We start from the raw sequence: 22,170 nt of genomic DNA, 5'->3' as shown, positions 1-22,170 counted from the left end.
AATTTTTTTTTTTTTTTTAAACCTTTTCCCTCTACTCCTTTTCTCTAACAAGCCTGATGGTTGGATTATCCTGCTTGCATATCATCAGTCTGGTACAATCACTAGCAAATTAAAATTGCCTGGTTTGCAGGTCAGATACTACAAGCCTAGGCTATAGCTAGTTGACATGACAAAGATTTGTACTTTTGCTTTTGTGTCAGAGGTACTTCAGTTTTACATATAAGACATTTCCCTAAACAACAGAAAACAGCAGCACTACACTGCAGAACCACATATAAACTAGAGAATGCAACAACTTGTATCTGAGAAGGATATATTGCACAGATTTAAAAACAAATGGTTCATTTTGGGTATGTCTACACAGCAATTAGACACATGTGGAGTGCCCACACCAGCTGGCTCAGGCTAAGGGGTGTTTAATTGCAGTGTAGACATTCAAGCTCAGGCTGCAGCCTGAGCTCTGGGACTTGAACATCTACACTACAATTAAACAGCCCCTTAGTTCGAGCCTTGCAAGCTTGAGTCAGCTGGCATGGACCAGCTGTGGGTTTTTAATTTCAGTATAGACATACCCTTTGTGGTCCTGCTAGCCATGCTGAATTTCTGGCAGGTTTTCCCTTGTCTGTTAACCCTAAACTATGTCAGTTGCTGTGCCCTCTGTGTACATATCCCACAGGTTCCAGAAGCAGTGTCCTCTGGGAGACTTCAAAAAGCAACTGATTGACTTATTGGGAGGCCGAGTTGAACCATTTCATCTAGTTTGTCCACCACTCTGGCACTAAAACTGTTTAAGTTGGATTGCTTCAGTTTAAGCCAATATTTAGCTCTGCTGAAGTCCACTCCAAATGGTATTTAGCATGTATGTAAACTGTTTGTAACACACCTCTCACAAGTGCTCCAATTAGACTGAACAAACAAGGCTTAGCAAGGTGAATTTCTCTAGTGTAGACAAGAATTATGTCGTTGGTACTGTATGTTGAATGATAAACCAAAAAGTTTAGGTCCCAAAGGCAGCATGTTGCTTGTGTGTTCTCTTCACTCACCTTCTCCAAAGGGGAGGCAATATTCCATTTTAGCTCCTGACAATTTCCACTCAAATTTTTGCCCTCACCTTAAGGTGAAAATTTCAAGAAAGATAGTGCACAAGCTCACACAAAAAATTCTTTTCAAAGTATCAAGGTCTTACATTTCCCTAATAAATTGTAGATCTTCTCACTGAATCTGCTGCAACACACCTAGAAGAAGTTTCTTTGAACAGGAACACCACTGCTTCGAGCAGTGTCACATAATTCTATTCTATTGCGCAGTCTTATGAAGAAATTGTTCCAGTGGCAACAAAGTTCTTCAGTTAAGACTGACTGATTGTATTTGTCCCAACAGGGTAATTGTACAGCCTGCGATAGTTGGAGTAGAGTCAGAAAAGAGTCAGAGCCCACACTTCGAGATATTACCCCTAGCTCTTTGGAACGTACCGCAAAGAAAATGTGAAGTTTCAAGTGTATATTAAAAATGTAATGCCCACAGAGCATGGGCTAGATTGTGATAATGTCAAATACTGTATACTGCAAGTGCTTTCTTTTTTTTTTCTTTCTTTTTGTCTTCTAGGCCCTCAGTCCAGTGCAAAGCTGGGAGCATAGGTAAAGAATGATGTAATGCAGTGGCAGCCCAAAAGCATCTTTTGTTTGAATTGTGAAATGGCCACTCCGTAGTCGTCTCCTGATGAATCAGATGTGAGGGGCTGCTTTGTGGAATGAGCCCTTTGTAACAGCGCATCAACTGAAAGCAGAAGGAGACATTCACTTGGAGGGCTCTTTCTGAAAATGGGTTTAACTTTTCTTTTGCCAGTCACTACCAGCATGACCTCATACACTTTCAGTACAATGGAGTGGCTAAGCCTTTGAGTACATAGCCATTACATCATCTCTGCAAATTAGAGAGGGAGGTGGTAAAAGAGGCCTTATTGTTGTCATGGCTGATGAGATGATCAGGACTCAACTCATGGTTGCTGAGAGGTTGGTGGCTTTACTGGAAAGTGGCACAGAAAAATTGCTACTGATTGATAGCCGTCCCTTTGTGGAATACAATACATCCCACATCTTGGATGCTATCAATATCAACTGCTCCAAGCTTATGAAGCGGAGGCTGCAGCAGGACAAAGTGTTAATTACAGAACTCATTCAGCATTCAGCAAAACACAAGGTAAGGATGGTTTTTGCCTTTTTTTATTTTTTTTTATTTTTTATTTTAAGGCGGTGTGGAAGTAAAACTTTTAAAATAAAATTAACCTACATTGTAGTGAAATGAGTAATGATGAACTTTATTATCTTCCACAACTTTATTATCTAGTTCCCAGGAGCTACAGTAAATAAACTATTGGTGAAATTATGCTATAGGCAATACAGTAATGTTTAAGAATTACTCAAATAAAACTCCCCATCAGTTTACTTTTCTATAACCATCTTAAGAGTTTTTCATGTAGTATGGTCCTTATTTGTAGCTAATTCATATTTCAAGTATATGTTTTTGCAAATTAAACTTCAAACATCTTGGTATATGAAATACAGTGAATCCTGTGGTAAGGAGCCCCTCGAGAGACCAACACAAAATCCAGTTGTTGGAAGTTGTTTTCTTATACATGTGGAAGAGAACTATATTTAATACTTTCAAGGATTGTTTGGGATGGCCTTTTTTTGGGCAGTAAGGATTGCTTATTAAGAGGTTTTGCTGTATGTTGTGGAAGGATATATGTAAATTAGAAAAACTCCACCCATTCTGGATAATTGTAAAACATCTTTTGTTTGGATTTTAAAGGTAAGCTTTTCAGAGTTAGGCCAATGAGAGAGAATTTGAAGTGTAACTTAAGTGAATCTATTTGTGGATTTTATTTAAAAGGTCTGTTAATGTTTCCAAAATATTTTGGGTTGAGCAGAAAAGATGGGAGGCGGGGAGGGGAAGAGAGTGAATGTCTGCATAAACTTTTTGCCTCAGGTTGACATTTTATGATATAATCTGGAAAGTCTAATTTTCAAAAAGTTAATCAAATTTTATACATGTAATAAAATATATTTGTAGCAGTTCAAGTTTTTTTGGATAGGTAAATTGTTTGGGAGAAGAAACTAAAGGTTTGTTGCTTTATATTTGAATGCAAAACACCTTAATTTCAGGTAAACTTTTTTTGAAGTGGCTCAGATTTGCCCAGTGGATGAACCTCATGCAACAAGCTTCAGCCCTGATCAGATATTCCATTTACTAAACCTTGAAGGGATACAGTACAGTTAGGTCTAATAAGTGTAAAAATGTCAGTTTTTTGTTTAAACCTGTATGTAAAATCCAGATGCTAGAACCACTGTACAGTAAATATGTAGGGTCTCTTAATTCTGTTTGGTAAAGGGGAAGGTTTCCTATCCTTTCCCTTATCTGCAATTATTTGCTTTTCAGATTGAGATTGATTGCAAGCAGGTGGTGGTGGTATATGATCAAAGTTCCAAGGATGTTGCCTCTCTCTCATCTGACTGCTTTCTTACTGTACTACTGGGCAAGTTGGAGAACAACTTCAACTCTGTACACCTGCTTTCAGGTAGGATGCAAGAAAACCACTTGAGTGAGGGAGGGTGTAATTCTTTATATGTGGAGAGATTGCACACTTTTCGCGTGTTTTGCATGTATTAAGAAAAGTGTTATACTGAACCTGCTGTAGTCAGTTCACTTAAGTTTATTCATGTAACTGTAGGGTTTAAAAAATAGTCACAGTACTATGTGCAGATGTATATGCTGCACATGCGAGCATCTCTATAAAACTTAAGGTCCTGACTTCTATTTACACTAGGGGTATGGCTACACTGGCACTTTACAGCGCTGCAACTTTCGCGCTCAGGGGTGTGAAAAAACACCCCCCTGCGCGCTGCAAGATACAGCGCTGTAAAGCCTCAGTGTAATCAGTGTGGCAGCACTGGGAGCGCGGCTCCCAGGGTTGCACGCTACACCCGTAGAGGATGTGGTTTACATGCTGCGCTGGGAGAGCTCTCTCCCAGCGCTGCCACTCTGACCACACTCACACTTCAAAGCGCTGCTGCGGCAGAGCTTTGAAATTTCAAGTGTAGCCATACCCTAGGGCTCTTTACAGTATTCTGGTTCTGTAAAATGAGAATTGGGTCCTAGGCCTTTTTAGCTAGAAATGCTGATTATATTTGACCCTGAAGCAGCTTTAGGAATGCAGTTCCTGGCTTCTAAAGCCTTGTATACACTTGGGGAGAGAGAGGGGAGGAGTGTTCCTCCATCGCTGAACTGGAGCATAGAACTAAAATGTCTACACTGTGGAAACAAACACCATATTCTCAGTCTTGTGTGGTTTAAAATCTGTTCTCTCCCCTTTCCCCTGCTCTCAATTCTCCCCAAGTCTGAATCGGAGAAACAGAAACTTGCCCTCCAAAAAACACAGCAACAAAAACCCTCAGAGAAATTACTTGAGTCATTGGGAAGGGAAAGGTGCATAGAAATTAGGGAGAAAATGGTTATAAGAAAATGGAATGCAGAGGGAAAGGGGAAAGGGAAGAAATTCTAAAGAAATATTTCCTTGTAGCAGGAGGCTGCATTTGAGGTTTTTCAGTGACTTCATCCAACAGTGGTGGTGAATTGCTTTGGTTGCTGATAGAAACTGAGGAAATTGCCAACTCTAATTTGAAAGTGGGGTGTGGGGATCTCGGGGAGATCTTCCGACAGAGAGAAACTCAAGTAAATGCCTGGTGCTATTGATGCAGTGAAAAGTCTCCAGTGCTTGAAGCAAAATGAAGTTATAGTTATTTGACTTCAGTGGGAGCTATGCACAGACACAGAGCAGACTTGTTTAACTGTGTCTGAGTGCTTGGAGGCTAGTTTTACTTCTTGACAGTCTTATAAAGAGTTATGCTTCTGAGCTTTAGTTTCTGTCTCTACAGCCAAGTAATTCTTGAGTATGAGACCCCCCCTCAGCCCAGTAAACAGGAATAGTTTTACCCTCAGGGCACTGGATACATTTATTGAGAAAAACTGAGATATGTGACTAATGCTTTATTAAAATTGAAACTGTTTTTGTTTACAATGGACTTACTAGAAACAGTTCATGCCACATCATGAAATCCTTTTTCTGATCAAATGTTACAAGTGTCTAACCTGTCCAACTGGCTATGTTGAGGGTGCTGCTTCTTCGCTTTTTTATTTATTTTTTTTAAACATACGCTGGACTGTTGCATCATGCCACAATACAAAGTAATCATACTTAATGCACCCAGAGGGAAGACGTACCAAATTCTTACTTCTAGAAATGTCATAACTAAGGGAGAGATCACCTGCAGAAGAACCTGAAGGAGGCAGCCAGAGAAAACTCCATGAGGCTCACCTCCCAGCATTTTCAGGGAACCATCATCCTCTAATGGGAGTGGGGAGATCAGTCATGGGATCAGTTGGAAAAGACTGACACTCTGTGCATCTATTGTTTTCCTACTGGTGATATCGCTTGTGTCAGCTGTGATGGAGGCACAGTAGGACTCAGTACTGCTTTGGAAACGTGTGTGTGTGTGTGTGTGTGTGTGTGTGTGTGTGAGAGAGAGAGAGAGAGAGAGTGCGAGAGAGAGAGAGGAAAAAAAATGGGAAGCTGAGTGCTGAGCAGGGGAGCATGTTCAGTCTCCTGCTCTTCTTCCACCCCCATCCTCCCATGTGCCTCCTAATCTCCATGGAGAGAAGACCTCAAAGAACAGCCACACAGACTCTTCTGTGGCGTCTAGGTGAAGAGTGAGTAATAGTGCAGAGGGAAAGCACCCCAACTCTCCATGGCCAGGGCAAATCCCACTTGTGTAGGTCATGTTTACACTAGAAATAAATGTTTCTTACTGGCATGCTAGTTACGTGTTTAAAATTAAAACTTGCCTGGCCTGGTCTAAACTATTAAAGTGTTAGCTGATCAGCGTAAACCTAGGCTCCCCACTAAAGTTGAGCCCCAACCAGCTAATGTGTGACTACCCTAGTATAGACAGGACAATATATACTTTAACATGTATTTAAAAACTTCTTTTCTTAGTGAAGGTGAGGCTGTAGATTCACCCTCACGTAAAGTGGGGATAATCTGTTTTTTGTAGTTGCAGAGTATAAACAGTTGAGAGGTGGAAATATTTACTACATGTAGTAGATTAACTGTGCTATTTCAGGAAAGATGAGCCAAGTGAGAAACGACTATGAAAAAAAAATAATATAACTATTTGTGTACTCAAACTCCACTGCTTCATCGCCAAGTTTCCTTCTTTTATATCCAACTTCCTCTGTTTTTAGTATTTGTGTAGGAAAATATTTTGCCCAGTCTAAAATTCTGTTTATTTTTAATAGAAGGTTTGTAACTAAAAAAGGAGCAAGTCTTACACAAGTGGTGGACAAGGCTATAGATTAGGCCACAGTAGGAAATGTAATCTTAGAAAAGTTGCCTTCCCTGCTTGATAGTATTTCAAGTATGAGTCTAATGGAATGAATCTTTTTGCCTGTTTTAAAAAAAAAAAAAAAGTGTAAAATCTAGTTTAAAAAAAAACCAACAAAACAAGCAATAGTTTGCTGGTGCCTTGCTTTGTAGAAGACTGGATACAATTGTTTTTTCAGCAAGTTGATGACAAATCCTTGTGTAACATTTATGGCTAATAACGAGTTTAGGGTCAATGCACCTTGCAGAGAGGAAAAACTTAAGTCTAAAGTTTTTTTTCTTGATCACCGTGTAGCTTATTTACAACAATGACCTGAAATAAATGTGTTTTATGGGATCCATGGCTGAGTGTTCAATGAGTTATTTGGCTTTTTATTAATTGAGGCTTAATATAAAGGCACGCTCCCCCTTGAAGATTACTTTTAATTGAAATTACAGATGGAAAGCTTCTTAAAGGGACACTATTAGCTAAAACTCTTCATTTGACCTAGTAAAAACACTTAATCTTGTAGACAACATTCTTAGCATTCTAAAGATCTATTTTGGCTTTTAAATTTATTACTGTGCTCATGATATTGAAAAATGGACACTCACTGCTTATCCCTTTTCCCAGTGCAGTCAGTGGCACAACTCCCATTGACTTAAATTGGATCAGGATTAAAAAAATAATAAAAAATAAAGTGTAATTTGAACATTCTGTCCTACCTCTTAAAAGTGGGGAGTGTCTTAGCCAAGAACTTTTTTTAAAGCCACTATTGTTGGGGTGATGATGCTTGTTGCAGAAGCAGATCCATAATACATGTAAAAATGTCTAGATCCAGGCCTAATTCTGTAATCCTTTGACACAAACATAGTTCCAGTTACTTCATTGGGATTGCTCTTGGGTAAGGAAGGGTGGCAGCAGTAAGGCTCGTTTTGGTGGTAAGTCTCAAGGGCCACTTCTACTTTGGTCGGTCACTGAACTGCCACAGGCATTTGATGCGCCCATTACTCCTGGAGGAATTCTGTGCCACTGTGCAATGCAGAATTTTGCAGTAATGAATGTTATGCACACAGAATGTTCTTTCCCCCACAGAAATGGGCTGCAGTGGTGCTAGCCACCACTAGGGGCCACCAGACCCAGTGCTGCTCAGCTCACACATAGACATTGCTGAGGGGAGGGAAAGGGAGACAGAGGCTCCTGGTAGCTGCAGTTATCAGCGTGCCCTGAGAGAAGGAGAGGGTAGCGTGCAGGAAACTCCATGCAAGCCTGGAGCATCAGGCTGTTTCTCCCTCAGGATCCTTGGGTTTGGGATGGGGGAGGGAGAGAGCAGTTGTCTGGGCTAGGGGGTTTATGGCTGGCCTGTGGGGGAGGTTGGGGGGTGTGGGTATCTGGGATGGGGAGGCCCTGTGGCTTAGCTGTGAGGGAGAGGGGGCAGGGGATTGGGTGTATTGGCTGTGGGGGCCCTGCTGCTGGGCTCATGGGGTGGGGAAAGGAGGCAGAGAAACAGGAAGTAGATTGTCATAGGGGTTTCTTTAACATTCTGCTGCTGGGGGAATTTGTGTATGTCTGTATTGTCAGCAAGTATGTCTGTAACAGGTATTTTAAAATAAATTACCAAAATAATTGAAACTGGTGTGATTATGTAGTGTTGTTGTTTTGACAAATTTGCAGGATTTTAAAATATTGTATGCAGAATTTTTAATATTGTGGTGCAGAATGCCCCCAGGAGTAACCCATGTAGCACTACAACTGGCATCTTACAACTGCACATAACATAAGTGTGGCTGGTCTAGAAAACTTGCATAAGAGAGAGTGTACGCTAGCACTAGAACACTACATTAGAAGGATGTTAAGGTTGCACTCATTTTTGGCATTTCCTAGTTACTAAGGTTACCTGTGCAACCCTAATTTGCCCCCCCCTTGTACATATACATTATGATATAATAGCTAATTACATGATCCCATACTATTTTTTGATAGGACCTCTGCCTTACGTGAATTAAGCCTGTGTAGCAACTATTTTTGTATCTTTTTTCCATTCAGTGTGTGGCTCCATGCATTATTGGACACATCCTTCACCCATGCACACATAGATCATCAGCAGGGTCAGGATCTGTAGTTCCCCAGAGCTGTCCGCTGCCACTTGAGTAATGGTGTAAGTCTTGGAAGATAACAGTCTTCTGTTATGTGACTAGACTAATGGAGTGGGACGGAGATGCACTTTGCCAGTGGGTTTCACAGCTATTTGCTAGAACGTGTTACCTGGGAACAGTGGTTCACTTTTAGGTTCTGTGGAGGAGTGTGATCTAGTTGCTGTAGACTCTTCTGCTCCTCACCCATCTCTGGAATTCAAGCCAAGCAGCTTCCTCCTTCTCCTTGTTGCATGAGCACCACTGGAAGAGATTTGGGAGCATAGGACAGATGGTCTTTCTGCTTTCAGTTCTGGTGCCTGGCACCACACTGGCCTCAAGCAGTTAAATGGAGCGATTGCAAGGGTCCTGCTTGGCCCCTGAAGCCCTGGGAGGGAACATGTGCAGTTAGCTGCAGACAGGAGCTGGAGCATGCCCAGTGCAGATAAAATCTTTGGAGAATTTAGCTGCAATAACCATCCTTTTTTCCCCCAGAAGCTTATAACTTGGCCAAAATTGGACAGTTCCTTCTTCTTCCCCCTCCCCCCCCCAGACTCTCCACCTCCACCCCCCTGCCTGGGGGCAGCAAAAAGCTCATCCTTTTCCTCTGGTCAGCCCCCTTCAAACTTCAGCTCTTTGCTCTGAAGCCTGGAGGTGCAAGAGCTTTTCAAACAGTTTAACGGTTATTTTTTAAATGGGCAAAGCAGTGTATTCTTCCCTCATCTGAGAAATGGCTGAATTATTTTTGATAAGACTCCACCCCTCCCTGTTCCCCAACCCCTTCCTCCAAACAAAACCCGAGGTATGCCTGGCATGGAAAAGCTCAGCCTGAATGGCTGAAGTTTGACAAAGTTATAAGAAACTGAAAAGAGTTTTATAATGAGAAGTGACAGGCAATTTTAGCTACAGACTTTTTTCTACCAGCATCACTTATGATTTCAGTCTACTCCTCCAACTGGATTATTAGCATCTGTGAGTTTCATTCTCAAGGTATGAGAATTTATTGATATTTACTCAACTAATATGCACTGACATGCTTTTTGTGACTTAGTATCTTTTTAAGTGTGTCCTATGCTACAGCCAGTGCATAGTAACTGTTCGTTTTCTCCCTAGCCCTGCCCCATCTCAATAGAAAAAGAGAGAATTCAGACTAATTTTAGTTGTATGCAAGACACACAAAAATGGAGCCAAAAAACTTAGCTTTCTGTGGCCTTGTTTTCACAGATTATTCTTAACATTTGCCACATAGTGTTACTGCCACCAATGGAGCTCTATGTAAACAAGATGTGTTTGGCTTCTGGCATCTTTACCACCATCTACACTTGTTCTGAGCAGAGTTGGATGAGATGATAGTAAAAACACTAGTACAGTAGAAACTCAGAGCTTTGAACACCTTGAGAATGGAGGAGTTTGTAACTCTGAACAAAATGTTATGGTTGTTCTTTCAAAGCTTTACAACTGAACATTGACTTAATACAGCTTTGAAATTTTACTGTGCAGAAGAAAAATGCTTCTTCTAGCCATCTGAATTTAAAGGAAAAGCACAGAAACAGTTTTCTTACCATGTCAAATCTTTTTTTAAAAAAACTTTTCCATTTATTTATTTATTTATAGTAGTTTACATTTAAACACAGCGCTGTACTCTCTTTTCTTTGGTCTGTGCAGCTGCCAGTACTTCTAGTTCTGAATAAGGGGTGTGGTTGATCGGTCTGCTCATAACTCTGAGGTTCTACTGTACACTGCTCACACTAGAGCTCCCACCATTTCTGTCGCTGGTGGAGCTGCATCTTCAGTAGTGCAAGAGTAGGAAATTGTAAGAAAAAGCTCAGTATAGATACAGCCTGTCATGGTAACCTATCTTTGAAATGAATAGGGCCACTCATGTGAGTGAAGAGTTACAGAATTAGGGGGAGATTTTCAAAGGCACATATGATAGGTGCCTGATTGCTATTTGAAAATATTTTCCTGAAGACATTTTTACTTTTGGCACAGCCTGGGTAAAGACCTGTGCGCTCTTAAGCTTCCCTTGGTCTGTCTTTTTTGGCCTCTGTGGCACACAGTTCCTGGGCATGCTCTCTGTTACCCCTAAACACAAAAATAGGACGTGCTGGCCTAGGCCCCCAGGATGAGCGCTGTAAAGCATCCCAGATAATGGGGCCATGATCTGGTTAGGAGCCTTCTACTCACTGCTTTAATATAATGGATTTGGTTTTTAATCTGCTCCAAGAACTCAACAAAAATCTCTGTGAAGGGATAGAACAGGAGAGTGCAAGGAAAAATGTCTGCTGAAATGGCAGTGTTCCTAACCGAGCTGTGCTGCGTGAACTTATGTAATGGAAAATGGCAGGCATCCCTGTTTAGCTGAGCTGGAATGCATGAATTGTAATGATCTGAGTAGATTTGCAGTTCATTAAAACAAGGTGGAAACATTGCAAATTCATAGACGTTCAAGTCAGAAAGCTGACAACTTTATTTTCTTTGGTACTTATTTTTCTTTGGGGAAAAAACTGCTGTAGCTTTAGATAAGCATTTTAATAATATGTATAGGGGAAAATATGGAATAGGAACACAATTTTGAAGGTGCTACTCATAAGCCACAATTTGAAGAATATCTAATCCTACATGAAGCAAAGTACCACTTCACTAAAGTTTAGGTATTTATATACTTACAGGTTTTTATATTAATGCTTAATTTTGCTATTGAATGGTACATAAGGCACCTCTACAACTCCCACACGCCCTCAGTCTCGGTTCAGCTCTTGTTTGGAGGACAACAACTTCTTAAATTCTGGTTTGCTTTTATGGTCTTTGGTTCTAGGCTAGTCTTTTACATAGTCTTAGCAATTGTGCTGAAACAATCCACAAGTGAAAATAGAAATGAGGTAGATAAAAATAGATAAGTTAGACTTGGTTATCAGGCAAAACATTCTTTAATGTTGATACATAGCTTCAATTTTTTAATGGCCTTTTTGTTTCAAGGAGTACTAGAGTCCCACTTACAAATAGAAGTGGCCCAAGCTGAGGAGGAGGAGGAAAAGAATAACAAACCAGAAGTTTTTGGTTAAGTGGGAAACCTTTCATCAGTCAAATGCTATCTCTTCCTGCTTCTTTAGTGGATGCTTGCTGCTTGGTTTTTGGTCTGTCGCCTGGGATTTAGATTCTACCATCTCTCACTTCCCATGCTTCCTGACCTAAAATCAATTAAATGTATATTTAACACTGAGATTGGGAATGGCTATGCATATTATCTAAGTCAAGCTTGGCAATGCTGAGAAACGGCAGAAAGATGAGTAGTTTTTCTTTTCCCACCTGCTCATGTTGACAGAGAATACATTGAAGAAAACTTCAAAGAGAAGTTCTGTCTCCCTTTTTAACTCAGATAATCTCTAACAAGAATCTAAGATGGGGAGGGCAGAGAGGTTGTGGAAAATCAGACTGTTTGAATGACACTAAAAAGGGTGATGCAATCTTTGTAACTGCTTTTCTTGGGTATCCCCAGTATGCATTGTCTCTGGGCTCCTCCAACAGGCCTTCCACTCTTTCAGACAGACACTGTTACTGATTGATCTCTGGTTTCAATCGAGTCGCTAAGGAAGGAATTCTTCTGTGAATCTTGCCATGTAACCATATATCTGACTTTTGGTTTTCCAGCTGGATGTGTTTGCCAGACTGCTGGGATATTATGCTAAATATTTCACAAGAGAGAAATCTTTTTTTTAAATAAAGGATGTGCTGTTTCTTTGGACTTCATTTATTAGGTGCTCTCTGTGGATTTCCAGTACCCTCATTCACACCTCTAAACCAGGGGTTTTCAAACTTCATTGCGCTGTCACCCCTTTCTGACAACAAAAATTGCTACATGACCCCAGGAGGCGGGACTGAAGCCTGAGCCAACTCAAGCTCTGCTGCCTAGGCAGGGGGGCCAAAGCTGAAGTCCAAGGGCTTCAGCCCCAGGCAGGAGGCATGTAACCTGGGCTCGGGCTTCAGCCCTGGGCCCAGCAAGTCTAATGCTAGACCTGGCAACCCCATTAAAACAGGGTTGCAAACCACTTTAGGGTCCCGACCCACAGTTTGAGAACTGCTGCTCTAAACTGTGGTATCTAAAATTAACTTAGTCTCTCTTAGTTTGAGAAAGAGACAGCTTGAATTCCTTTGATATTTTAACCTCGCACAACTGGGGAGCCTCATTATAAAAGTCAGTTTTCTCTCATCCTCTCCCAAATTTAATTTTTTTCTCTCTCTTCCTCTCCTCCTGGGCTTCTCGGGTTGTCACCCATCCAGGTTTTACCCAGACAGTCTCGTTTTTGGCTTCTGTGTCCAGATGCCATTTAGGGTTGCCAGATGCCCAGTTTTTGACCAGAAAGTCCAGTAAAAAACGGGACCTGGTAACCATAAATGGCTCCCAAACCACAAGTCTGGTTCCATGCAGTTGGGTGAGGGGCTGGGTCATTAACCCGCACCAGCCCCTACTCAGCCTGGGCTGCCTCCTATCTGTAGGCAGTCTCCTTGAGATGATCCAGTGAGTGGCGGGAGGGTCCCATTACCAGCAATTAGAAAGGTGGCAACCCTACAGCTCCTCTACCAGATTTTTGGCAGAGAAGAACTGCATTGGGCTCCCTTCAGAGCTTGTGATGTTGCTCATCTTTGACAGAAGTGCGAGGAGTAAATTAAGTGATGAGTGGAACTGTCTGTTCTTACTAACTTTTTCCTATTTCTAGTTGAATTTTCTGACAATCTCAAAAATGAGTTTTTTGGTTTGGAAGGAGATACGGTATTAACGTGTGCACACATGACTCTTGGTTTCTTGTGCTTTGTCCACATGTTTTCAACTCACTGAAAAAGGGCACTCATCTTTGGACACTTACGGGAAAATTTCAGTTGGTGAGCCCCTAAAGCACTTGAGGGCATTTAAATAATTAGTGTGCAGTATGTATTAATCTTCTCAAAGTAACTTTAAAGGGATGTTAGGAGGAAGGATTGTCTAGTGGTTTGATTTATTTGTATTGTAATTATGTCTAGAAGTCTGAGCTGAGGACAGGGCCCTATTATGCATGGCATTCAATGAAAAGACTAATTCTACCCCCAAAGAATTTTCTTGTCACACACTTAGATTGTAAAAGATGGATACGAGAGACAGTGGGGAGTACAAGGTAACAGAGAGACTACGCTGATTAATGTAAGTCCAGTGATTACAGCCCTCCAGCTGCCTACTCATTGAGTATTTTCTAGGCATCACAGCAGAGGTGAGTTTTTTTTTTTTCAGGAAGATTTGAAAGAGGTTAGTGTAGTGGTCTTGTGGAACTTTACAGGAACTTCCTTCCATGCCAAAGGGGTTGCGTGAGAGAGAGGGCAACCATGAAATTGGACTGCTGGGCAATGAAGGCTGGCATTGGCAGAGCAGGAGCAAGGATTGACCACTTATGACCAGGTAAGAGAGGAGTTAGGGCGGGGCTAACCCATGTATGTACTCAAAACTGAAGATGAGTCGCTTGTGCTTGTGGTGAAAAGGGGATGTTTGAGGTAGCTGGAGACCAAGAGTTATAACATCTGGATTTTGAGTTATAATTTATTGCCAGGGACTTCCTGTGTGACCACCGTGCCTTTGTCCCCCATATATAAAATGGAGATAAAGCCCTACCTCACAGGGGTGAGGAGCCTTTATTAAAGGGCTTCTGAGCTGCTCTCAGCAAACATACTATGTAAATTAAGTATTTTTAATCAGAACGTGCCAACATTTAAATTTTTGCTGAAATCTTCCTGGTTATCTTTTTTGTCAGCACTACCCCTTTGAAGTGTGTATGAAGGCCTAGCTTGAACCAGCTGAAGGAACTAAGGCATGAATATACCGTACTCAAAATAAGTCACTGGAACACAGTCTGGGGAGAGGAAGCTTCTAATTTTATTTTCCTAATTTAAAATGCCTTTGCAGTAGGATTTCATCGTAAATGGGTATTAGATCGTACTGGTAAAATGTGTAAGTTACACATTTCTGTGATTTGTACTTTACAAATACAGGTCATAGATCCAGAACCTAGTAGAATTTGTTGTTATAATAGGGGTAGTTGTCCCTCTTCAGTGATGGATGCTGTTTGATGCCCCGGAGAAGGGACATTCTGTCTACAGAACTGATATAGTACCTGCAGCAGCAATCATCAATATTTTCCCCTGTGTTTATCAAACTACCACATTCTCATAGACTTTAAGGGCAGAAGGGACCATTATGATCATCTAGTCTGACCTTCTGCACAATGCAGTCCACAGAATCTCACCCATCCACTTCTATAACAAATCCCTAACCTATGTCTGAGTTACTGAAATCCTCAAATTGTGGTTTGAAGACCTCAAGCTGCAGAGAATCCACCAGCAAGTGACCCATGCCCCATGCTGCAGAGGAAGGCGAAAAACCTCCAGGGCCTCTGCCAATCTTTTTGAGAATGTTCTGCCTAATACTGATGTATCGTATATGTACTGTTATGCCGTCTGCTGGAGTTCTTTTTGAGAACTGTTCCGAATGCCCTTGTATCACTCGCACATGGGCATCTTTCATATACACGTTCTTCTGCTTGCCTGCTCTCCGCTTATTGATTTTCGCTCTCTCCTCTTCCTCGCTCGTGTGGCTCTCTGGTGCACTCACCTTTCCAGTAACCCTGACGATGTTCTGTTCGGTTCTTCTGGTGTCCAGTGCCATTGGCTTGTTGCAGTTTTATGTTTTTTTGAGGTTCCCAGGTTTTTGTACCAGTGTGTCTCTATGTGTATTAATCGGGACTTGGGTCTAATCCGTATAGGGCTTCCCACCCCAAGGCTGGTTTCCATGCAGTTGTGTCCTTTCTGGAGGGGACGGGTTCCTATTCTGCCGCATCCAGCCTGTATAGCTCTTTGGTGGCTTGCCATTTCTGTATTGCGTCTCTGAAGATTCCAATTGGATAGTGGGTGAGCTCTGAGTTCCTTGAAAGCATTTTAGATAATGTTGGTCAATTCCTTACAGTTCTGTTCTTTTCTTACCAGTTTTGGTGGCAGAGCTGTTTTGAACTGCATTGGTCACCTTCGAGCTTTTGTTGATTTTGTTGCTCATCTTTGCAGACGGGCTGGGCTCGTAAATAGTTTATGGTGGACTGGGTGCGACTTAATCTCCTATCTAGTGATGCGAACAATCTAAAAATGATGTGTTGAAGGTGTTCTTTTGTAAACCTGTGGCCTCGTCTGTCTGGCGTTATGCTCTTCACGTTTTTCAACCATATCTGTAAAAGGCACGTGGTCAGCTACTGGGATAAAGCGTGCGTGTAGCCTCTATGATCTGAGGGAAATAGTTGTGGCTACGTTTTCTCTTAATCTCTTCTCAACGGAACTAAGAGGTAGGATGAGTGATGCTAGAGGGTGTGAGGTCATGATGTTATAGGTCAGATGGTCTGAGCTTCGAGGTACTCGGTCCCTATTATTTGGTCATGGTCGCAATGAGACGTTACTAATCTACTCCAGCTTCTACACACGAGATGTGTAAAAGTGGATCCGGAGAGACTCGAGGTTGATAATTGTCTTTTTTGTGTTTGTACGTTGAGTCCTTGCGCCGATTACATGTGTTCAAGTTCCTATTTGGATACAGTTCCTCATGCTCCTACCATTGGTGTACCAGGTGCACGTCGGTATTGTTTGTTGTACATGATTGTGTTCCTTTCGAGTAGTGTGTGTGACGAGTTGAAAAAGTTGTGGTGTAATGTCGTGGGTGTGGGTGACTTCGCTTTAGCGCGCCTCCGCCGATCTAGGCTTGTTCGGTGGCTATTTTCCATTTCGTTGTGTGTGTGATGGATTTCTGTCTTGTTTCTTTTTTTTTTGTGTTGCTTCGTTGTTTGGTTTTTGTTTTTTTGCTACCAGATAGTGGATCTGCTCGTGGTGCATGAAGGCTGCTATGCTCGAGCTAGCGCTCTTGAGTCATGTTCATTGTTGTGTATCCTCTCTTTTTTTTCTCTCCTGCCCAGTATGGTAGTGTGTTTTCTTTTTCTTCCTCTTTTGAGGGATCTCTGGGCTTTTTTTGGCGCTTGGCTGGTTAACGCCTTGTTTAGTATGTCTCTTTTTCCAAATATCCGTTTTTAACGATAGTGGTCTGTTGTTTGCTGTGGTGGTGATAAACACTGTGGCTATTGTTGTGATGCTGTAGCTGTGAGTCCCATAAGAGTTCTTTTAACATGTGATCTGGGTATATTATTGCCATGGGGACTCCTGTGTTTTTACCACCGTGCCCTTGTCCTGCCCATTATTTAATGTTGAGATATCTGAAGTGCCTCCCTGCCACAGCTGGCGTGTTTTGTGTGCCTTATTAAAGGGTTTCGAGCTTGTCCTTGCAATACATTACTATTTGTAATAAATCATTGTCTAATTCAGAACGTTGCCAGCTCATTACATTTATTCTGAAATCTGCTGGTAGCTTTTGCGTCCATACTACCTGCCTTTGTAATGTGTTATGTATTAGGCTGTTTTGCTCTGCTTGAACAGTCTGTATTTTCTTCTTTTACGTGAACTAAGGCTGGTATATTACCCGATACTCAATCATAAGCTTACCTGTTGACAAGTTATGGGAGATGGTATGTCTCTTTTTTTTATCTTTTCCTAATTTAATTGCCTTTTCCTTTAGTGTTCGATGTCATCGTCATTCTGTGTCTGTCATGTTAAATTTGTTAGATTACTTATTTTTTTTTTGTGTGTTTACTTTTACCTTACAGGTCATTTAGTTCCAGAATCCTTATGTTAGATTTTTTGTTTTGTATTATTAGGTTGTGTAGTTGTCCCCCTTTCATGTGCTATGGATGCTGTTCTTTTTTATGGCCCCGGAGCACTGATGGGACATTTCTTGGTTTCTCGATTTCTTGATATTTTTAGATCCTTGTCCATTAGCATTCATCATTCTTTTTCCTCCTGTGTTTATTCAACACTATCCACTCTTTAACTTTTTATTATGTGTGTCTGTATGGGGTCCCTTTATAGCTCATCTAGTTACTCTCTTGCCGACAACTGTCCAATCAACCAGAATTTCCACCCTCCCTTCCCACTTGATTTTTTCCCCACCTTTTTTTCACCTTATAAACAAATCCACATAAAACCTACAAGTATCTGATTAGAGTAACCTGCAATCCTTCCAATTTGGGTTGATAGACCTCAAGCTGCAGAGAATCCCTCTCAGCTTCAGTTGCACACTCCAATCCCTTATTGTGAAGAGCGGAAGGCGATAATAACCCTCCGGTCCTACTGCCATATCTGCCCGGCCCAGGAAATGTGCTTATCGTTGCAACGACCCAAATGATTTCAGGTCGTCTCATTGTGTGACGCATACTCCTTAGCATGGGGCAAGTCCCAGCCGCCCCATAAGGGAAAGTCCTGTCGTTACTTCAATCCCAATCCCGATTTCAACATCATATCACCGACTACTGGGCACATTCTTCTCGGCTTTAACAGATTTATTGCCGAATTTAGGCTACTCCCTATACCATCTACCTCCATAAATTATCACGCTTTGTCTTAGCCGATTATGTCTTTTTGTCCCCCTCTTTACCCCCTTGGTAGGCTTTTCAGACTGTCATCTCCTCTAATTTGTGTTAGAACTCATCTATTTCACGTCCTAGAACTTTCCTAGTGTCGCGTTTATAGCCCTTGTTCTTGGCACATTGGTTCCTTAGCGCTTAAATAATTCCTCCTCCCTCCCTAATATTAATCCCTCTGATATTTCTCTAAAGGACAGGCATATCTCCCCTCCAACTCTTATTGGTGGGACTAACAGCAAGCTCTTTCAGTTCCTTTCAGTAGGCAGGCTTTTGATTCCTTGGATTCCTCTCTTAGCCCGTTCTTCTGCACCTGTTTTTGGATTGATCCTTCTTCAAACATATGGGCGACCGCACTTGCCCCTTTATTCCGATTAGTTCACCGTTGCCTTACTTTATAACAGGTGCACGCTTCCTCTATCTTTGCTGGCCATTACCTCAGCTTGATGCATCTCCAAATTGCATTATGCTTTTTTGGTCACCCATATCACTTTTATTGGCGGCTCCTATGAGTTCATTTCTTGAGTTCATCCAATACTCCTGATGTCCTTTCCTCCTTTTGCTTTCCAACTGTTGATTCCCCCCAATTTAACTCAATTCTTCGTTATTATCCCTAATGACATGATCTTTGTATTTTTCACTATTACATCCTTCTGTCATTTATTTACCACAGTTTACAATTGGTATTCCGATCTTTCGTTTTGTCGTTACTAATATTTTCCGGTCCTTCTCTGGTAGCATTACCCCCCACTTTGTGTCATCCGCACAACTTTATTCGCTTATTCCGTCTTTTTGTGCCAATTGGTCAGTATATTAAAACGCGTTAATTAGATGGTGGTCCCCCAAGTACTAGTATTCCTGAGGTAATATCCACTTAGTTAGCCACTCCTTCTTCTAGTCCTGACAGTTCACCTTTCAGTTTTACGCCTATTTGTAGTCTCCCCTTTAACCAGTTCCTTTATCCACTGTTTTCCATTTTTCATATTCGATTCCCCTCTTTCCATTAACTATAATCATTGTTTCTTTCCCATGTGTTACCATATCATGCCTTTGACTGAATCGGGTTAGTTCGTATCCACTTGTGTTTCCTTTGTTTTCTTATTAAAAATCTCTACTTCTTTCTCAAGGTTACTGGTTGAGAAGAGCTTTAGGTTGGTCTGGTCACTTATTGTATCTTTTCGTAACCACTGTTTGTATTGTTCTTTGTCCATACCATTATGACTCCTCATGTCTTTATACTACTTCTCCTTTCAAATTTTTTTTCCAGGACCCTTTATATTACTTACTAGACTGCTCAATTACTCACGTACCTATTAGTTTACTTGATCACTTTAGTTTCCTATTTCTATTTCGTGTGACTAGCGGGAGATATGTTATGCATTTTCCGTATTACTTTTTGTATCTAGCCCGCTGACATTTATGATTTCATTTTAAATTTTTCTTTGCTCATGAGTTGCAAGTTTCTATGGTATTGCTCTGTCCTTAATCATTCTTGGTTGACCCGGAGTTATCTGGGGCCTCGCTGATTTTTGAAGATTGTGCTGTTTCTTTGGACTTCATTATTAGGTGCTCTCTGTGGATTTCCAGTTACCCTCATTCACACCTCTAAACCAGGGGTTTTCAAACTTCATTGCGCTGTCACCCCTTTCTGACAACAAAATTTGCTACATGACCCCAGGAGGCGGGAACTGGAAGCCTGAGCCAACTCAAGCTCTGCTGCCTAGGCAGGGGCCAATGCTGAGTCCAAGTTGCTTCAGCCCAGGCAGGAGGCATTGTAACCTGGGCTCGGGCTTCAGCCCGGGCCCAGCAAGATCTAATGCTAGACCTGGGCACCCCCATTAAAACAGGGTTGCAAAACCACTTTAGGGTCCCGACCCACAGTTTGAGAACTGCTGCCTCTAAACTGTGGTATCTAAATTAACTTAGTCTCCTTAGTTTTGAGAAGAGACAGCTTGAATTCCTTTGATATTTTTAACCTCGCACAACTGGGAAGCCTTCATTATAAAAGTCAGTTTTTCTCTCATCCTCTCCCAAATTGTTAATTTTTTTCTCTTCTCTTCCTCTCCTCCTGGGCATTCTTCGGCGTTGTCACCCATCCAGGTTTTACCCAGACCGTCTCGGTTTTGGCTTTCTGTGTCCCAGAGCCATTTAGGGTTTGCCAGAATGCCCAGTTTTTGACCAGAAAGTCCAAGTAAAAAACTGACCTGGCTAACCATTAAATGGCTCCCAAAACCACAAGTCTGGTGCCATTGCATGGGGTGAGGGGCTGGACGTCTTAACCCGCACCAGCCCCTACTCAGCCGGGGCTCCTCCTATTCTTGTAGGCAGTCTCCTTGAGATGATCCAGTGAGTGGCGGGAGCGGTCCCATTACCAGCAATTAGAAAGGTGGCCAACCCTACATCTCCCTCTACCAGATTTTTGGCAGAGAAGAAACTGCATTGGCTCCCTTCAGAGCTTTGTGATGTTGCTCATCTTTGACAGCAAGTGCTGAGATAGTTAAATTAAGTGATGAGGTGGAAACTGTCTTTCTTACTAACTTTTTCCTATTTCTAGTGAATTTTCTGACAATCTTCAAAATGAGTTTTTTGTTTGGAAGGAGATACCCGGTATTACGTGTGCACACATGACTCTTGTTGTTTCTCTTTTGCTTTGTCCACATGTTTTCAACTCACTGAAAAAGGGCACTCATCTTTGGACACTTACCGGGAAATTTCAGTTGGTTGAAGCCCCTAAAGCACTTGAGGGCATTTTAAATAATAGTGGTGCAGTATGTATTAATCTTCCAAAGTAATTTAAAGGGGATGTTGGAGGAAGGTTGTTAGTGGTTTGATTTATTTGTATTGTAATTACTGTCTAGAAGTCTGAGCTGAGGACAGGGCCCTATTAGCATGCATTCATGAAAGACTAAATTCTACCCCAAAGAATTTTCTTGTTCACACACTTAGATTGTAAAGATGGATACGAGGACAGTGGGGCGTACAAGGTACGAGAGACTACGCTTGTATTAAGTCCTTAACAGGCCTCCAGCGCCTACTCCATTTGAGTATTTTCTAGGGCATCACAGCAGAGGTGGACGTTTTTTTTTTTCAGGAAGATTTGAAAGAGGTTAGTGAGTGTCTTGTGGAATTTACAGGAACCTTCCTTCCATTGCCAAAGGGGTTGCGTGAGAGAGAGGCAACCATGAAACTGGAGCTGCTGTGCATGACGAGCTGGCATTGGCAGAGCAGGCAGCAAGGACTTGACCACTTATGACAGGTAGAGAGGAGTTTAGGGCGGGGCTAACCCATTATGTACTCAAACTGAAGATGGTCGCTGTTGTGTTGTGGTGAAAAGGCGGATTGTTTGAGGTAGCTGGAGACCAAGAGTTATAACATTTGGATTTTGAGTTTTCAATTATTGCCAGGGCTTCCTGTGTGACCACCGCTGCCTTTTGCCCCCATATTAAAATGGAGATAAGCCCTCCTCACAGGGGTGAGAAGCTTATTAAGGCTGCTTGAGCGGTCTCAGCATAATCATACATGTAAATTAAGTTATTTTTAATCAGAACGTGCCAACATTTAATTCTTGCTAAATCTTTCCTGCGTTATCTTTTTGTCAGCACACCCCTTTGGTGTGTATGAAGGCCTAGACTTGAACAGCTGAAGGAACTAAGGCATGACTTTACGTTACTCAAAATACAGTCACTGGACACACAGTCTGGGGAGGGAAGCTTCTCATTTATTTGTCCTAATTTAAATGCCTTGCAGTGGTTTCATCGTAAATGGGTTATTAGATCGTACTGGTAAAATGTGTAAGTTACACATTTCTGTGATTTGTACTTTTACAATACAGGTCATAGATCAGAACCTAGTAGCATTTGTTGTTATAATTAGGGGTAGTTGTCCCTCTTCAGTATGGATGCTGATTTGATGCCCGGAGGAAGGGACATTTTCTGTCTTCAGAACTGATATTAGTACCTGCCGCAAGCAATCATCAATATTTCCCCTGTGTTTATCAAACTCCACATTCTCTAGACCTTTAAGGGCAGAGGGCCATTATGATCATCTAGTCTACCTTCTGCACAATTGTGCAGTCCACAGGATATCTCACCC

The 22,170-nt window shown here is 41.7% G+C and overlaps 1 protein-coding gene across 1 annotated transcript in view; it reads left to right on the top strand.

Moving 5' to 3' along the window:
- The window catches only part of DUSP16 (dual specificity phosphatase 16), a 111,298-nt gene that overhangs the window by 51,809 nt on the left and 37,319 nt on the right, over positions 1 to 22,170 (top strand). Inside the window, exons 2-3 of the mRNA XM_032803025.2 lie at positions 1,606 to 2,199; positions 3,439 to 3,577. Coding sequence (XP_032658916.1) covers positions 1,969 to 2,199; positions 3,439 to 3,577 — 370 coding nt within the window. The 5' untranslated portion in view covers positions 1,606 to 1,968. The remainder of the gene's footprint in view (positions 1 to 1,605; positions 2,200 to 3,438; positions 3,578 to 22,170) is intronic.

The sequence above is a fragment of the Chelonoidis abingdonii genome, chromosome 1, assembly GCF_003597395.2.
Source record: "Chelonoidis abingdonii isolate Lonesome George chromosome 1, CheloAbing_2.0, whole genome shotgun sequence".
Classification (NCBI taxonomy): domain Eukaryota; kingdom Metazoa; phylum Chordata; order Testudines; family Testudinidae; genus Chelonoidis; species Chelonoidis abingdonii.
The sequence above is the reverse complement of the archived record's forward strand: the minus strand, read 5'-3'. Positions and strand labels throughout refer to the sequence as shown.